This window comes from Chiloscyllium plagiosum, unplaced genomic scaffold (genome assembly GCF_004010195.1).
Source record: "Chiloscyllium plagiosum isolate BGI_BamShark_2017 unplaced genomic scaffold, ASM401019v2 scaf_6567, whole genome shotgun sequence".
In the NCBI taxonomy this organism is placed as follows: domain Eukaryota; kingdom Metazoa; phylum Chordata; class Chondrichthyes; order Orectolobiformes; family Hemiscylliidae; genus Chiloscyllium; species Chiloscyllium plagiosum.
The window spans coordinates 12,201-16,650 of NW_025210385.1; the positions used below are offsets into that span (position 1 = coordinate 12,201).

The 4,450-nt window shown below is 42.9% G+C and overlaps 1 protein-coding gene across 1 annotated transcript in view; it reads left to right on the forward strand.

The window, feature by feature from the left end:
* The window catches only part of LOC122546902 (pancreatic secretory granule membrane major glycoprotein GP2-like), a gene marked incomplete at its 3' end in the record, with an annotated part of 9,819 nt that extends 6,959 nt beyond the window's left edge, over positions 1-2,860 (forward strand). Inside the window, exon 4 of the mRNA XM_043685518.1 lies at positions 2,765-2,860. Coding sequence (XP_043541453.1) covers positions 2,765-2,860 — 96 coding nt within the window. The remainder of the gene's footprint in view (positions 1-2,764) is intronic.
* Positions 2,861-4,450: the final 1,590 nt, after the last annotated feature.

Here is a 4,450-nt window from a genome sequence, read left to right on the forward strand (position 1 = left end):
TTAAAACGGTGGGAACGTAATTGATGAACATGTTGAGGATAGTTTTACCGAAAATTCTAACGCCAGGAAGCCCTGCAGTGACGCCATGAAGCTAAGATGTTTGACCCCAAACCATAGTATCAAATTCTATATGAAGGTTTGATTCAAAGCAGTAGAATATTTGACCTTGACACCCATAAATCCCATTTTTGTTCATGCTTCTGATGCCTCACTCATTCGAATGCAGCTTCAGTGTCAAGGTTTGACACTTGCGCCTCATCTCTGGAATTTTCCTCTTGAACCAAAGCTGTAATGAGTGCAGGAGCTGAGTCTTTGTGGTGGAACTTAACTGGGCGTCACTGAGCGGGTTATTGCTGAGCAGGTGCTGCTTTATCTCACTGTTGATGACACCTTCCATCACTTTGCTGAAGATCGAGAGTTGACTGGTGCGATAGAAAATGAATATTTTGGATTTGTCCTGCATCTAGTGGATGAGACATAGCTAGGAAATTTTGTACACTGCAGTGTTCATGCCAGATTTGGAATTGTTTTGAAAGAGCATGGCTAGAGTACGGCAAGTTTTGCAGTATACGTCTTCCTTACTATTGCCGGAATAGTCTCAGAGCTCAGTAGCTTTGCAATATCCAATGTCTTCAACAGTATCTTTTCACTGTGCTGAGTAAATAAGAAGCCTGAAAACTTCTGTCTGTGATGCTGGGAATAATTGAAGGAGGCCAAGATGGCTAATTCACTTGGGAATGCTGATATGAGTTTCCCTACAGTATGGAAACAGGCCCTTCTGCCCAACAAATCTACACCAACTCTCCGAAGAGTATCCCACCACAACCCTACATTTACCCCTGATGAATACACCTAACACGATGGACAATCCAACATGGCCAATTCACCTAACCTGTACATGTTTGGATTGTGGGCGGCAACTCATACAGTTTCCTGAGAGAATGTGCAAACTCGACACAGACAGTTGCCTGAGGCAAGAATTGAACCCAGGTTCCTGGCGTTGTGAAGCAGCAGTGCTAACGACTGAGCCACCACGCCTCAAACGTTTCATACTATTGATTTCAACTGTGTTGTGCTTTTCCATCATTTAGGATGGGGGTACTTGTGGCTCCTCCTGCAATGAGTTGTTACGTAAAAACACCATTCACTGCATGTGGTACTTCTGATCCATTGTTTATGGGATCGCTTCCCTCGTCACTGTGGTTGCCTGAACCTACCTATACCATTGTTCGTTTTCCTCAGTTTGAATCTCTGCTGTGTCTCCTGAATTACTCCCAGAATCTCTCGCCATTGCTGTTTCACTGCCTTTCATGCTGGGCTCATCTACCAGTCAATTCTACCTCGCTCATCCCTCCCTTGAAGTAGCCGTTTTTTGCAGCTTCATTTTGTTGATGCGGCATTTTTGTGTATGCTTGGTGCTACTCCGGCTGTACCATCCTGCACATTCCACGAAAAAAGTTTGATTCCATCATTTTATTTAAAGGTTTGAGTGGGGAGTATGCTCAACAATATGGTGCCGATTTTGATGGAAGACAATTTTGTTGCTGTTGATCTCCGACCGGGCTTCATCGAACCTGAAATTGCTAGATCTGCTTGAAGTCTGTCTCATTTAGCATGGTGACAGTGCCAGATAACACATTTGGATGGTTTTTAAGTTCGTCTCGGCAAGAACTATGCGGTAGTCACTCTTGACAATATTTTCTTGTGCAGATGCATCTGCAGTCGGCATAGTGATAAGGATGAAAGCAAGTGCATTTCACCCCCTCACCACCTGTCATGGCCCCATTCTAGCAGCTTTATCTTTTGGACCCGAACAGGTCGATCAACAGTGCTACTGCTAACACACTGTCGGTGATGAATATTGCAATTCCCCACACATCCATTGTACATTTTGCATACTTGCCTGACTTGATGCTTATCCCATACATTGTGCAGCATGTAGCAGTCCTGATTCCTCAGTTGTGGTAATCAGCATAAGTTTTCTTAATCATGTTTAATCTGACGTCAGAAGAAGGTAAGGGACTAGTGTCCATGCAGAGGACTTCTAGGTGAAATTCATTCTGATTTTAGGTCACTGTGCCACCACCTCTGCAAGTGGGACAGGACATATCTATGATGGCGGTGGTGACATCTGGTTAACTGTCTCCACGGTCGACGATGTAAGCAAGATTAGACTAATAACGGACTAATCTGTGAAATAACTTTGGCAAATTTATCACTATTGTCAGGTGTTAGTAAGGAGCACTTTGCAGGGTGAGAGGGCTTATTAGACCATCATCTTTCCCAGTGCTTCGTTCGATGCCAGGCGATCCATCTGGATTTGTTTCTTTGTGAAACGCCGAAGCGATTGGTGCAACAGGATAGATTGTTAGGCCATTTCAGAGTGTATGAACGTCAAGAACGTTGCTGTAGGTCTGTACTCACTTGCAGTTCAGAGCAGATGAGGTTTCCTTCCCTGAAAGAGATTACTTAGTCAGTGGCGTCATTTGTTTTCAGCAAATGCACATGGATTCATGGCATTCAGTAGATTCTTCAGGCCAGATATGTTACTTTGCATCGAATTAAAATTTCACCATTTGCAGTTTGAAGATTTGAAAACAGGTCCCCAGAGTGTTCGCTGAGTCTCTGGATTTCTAACTCAGTGAAAATACTACTGGGTTCTTGCCTCCATGAAATACGTGGCACGCTGGGAATTATTGGGAAATATCTGAATTAAAGAGTTCCATCTTTGAATCATTCTTATACTATGTCTCCATTCCTTCAGATCCAAACACTGCTGAACATGACAACAACGTGACATATTCAACTCAGAAACCGACAGAAAGTTCTTCACCAAACAGAGCAGTGACGGCAGAAACAGGTAACAGTGACACTGAGAAGTATTCTTTACACAAAAGCAATTAATACACGCAGAGTTATGTGCCAGGTGGTTTAGGCGGGACAGAAATGGTGGATAAAATGGAGTGGGATTTGCATTTTTGTATAAGGCGAATATCATCGCAGTAATCAGAGATGAAATAACTGAGGGATCACACAGTGAGGCTTTGTGGGTGGAGTAGAGAAATAAGACGGGTTGGTGACATTACTGGGGTTGTATTTAAGGTCCCCAATTACTCAATGGCAATTAGAGGAACAAATATGCAGGGATATTGTGGTACTTGCAGGAGCAATTGCATTGTTGTAGTAGGAGATTTTAATTTTTCTGACATACACTGGGACTCCCATAGTGTTTATTGTTAGATGGGGTGGAATTTGTGAAGTGCGTTCAGAAAACATTTCAAAATCTGTATACAGAGGTCCGACTCGGGAAGGGACAAATCTTGACCGACTCTTGGGAAATAAGGCAGGACAGTATAACTAAAGTGACAGAGGTGGAACCCTTTGGGACCAGTAACCATCGTTCTATTGACCTTAAAACTGTTTATTAAGAATGATGAAACAGGTCCCCAGAATCAAGTTCTAAATTGGGGGGAGGCGAATTTTGCTGGAATTACACAGGAGTTCCATGATTTAATTCGAGTAGATTGTTTGCAGGGAAAGGCAAGCGGAAGGCCTTTCAAGTGCGATAGTTAGAGTACAAGATCTATATGTTTCTTTGAAATTGAAGGGCAAGATTTGTAGGAATAATGAACCATGGAAGTCAAGATATATTGAGGCTTTGACCAGAAAAAAGGACATGGCTCAGTTGCAAGCAGCTGGAATCAAGGGAATTCCTAGAAGGATATAGGAGAAACAGGAGCTTACTGAGGAGAGAAATCATGAGGGCGAAAGTGGGCACGAAATAGCCGTGGGTGAGTCGGTTACGGAGAAACCAAAGAGGTTCCTTAAGTATATTAAAGGAAAAAGAATAACTAGAGAGAGAATAGGACTCATCGAGGAGCATAGTGGACATGTATATTTGGAAGTGCCAGAGATGGACAACGTCCTCAATGAATACATCTTCTTTATGTTTATGGTGGAGAAAGAGTTTGGAACTGAGCGAAATTAGCGGTCATATCTTGGGGACATTCCTTCTCAGCACAGAGGTGATATTGTACGCAGTATAATGTGTGAAGGCGGATCAAACTTCTGGTCCTGACAAAATATACGCAAGAAGAATTCAAGAGACCAGAGAAGAAATTTCGGGCGACCCAGCTGGCAGTCCCAGTCTATGTCAGTCATGGGTGAGGTCACGGATGACTCGAGGGTAACGAATGTCGTACTCTGTTTCAACAAGGACTGCAAATAAAAACCTGGGAACTATAGACCAACAATCCTAACATCTGGTGTACATAAGTTACTTGAGAAAATTCTGGGAGGTAATGTATACATGAATTTGGAAAGGCAGGGTTTGATTAGGAGTCATCAGCATGGTGTTATGCGTGGGAGATCATGCCTCACAAATTTGTTGGAGTTCTTTGATAAATTAACCAGGAAGGTTGACGATGATAAGGCATATAACCTTGTCAAT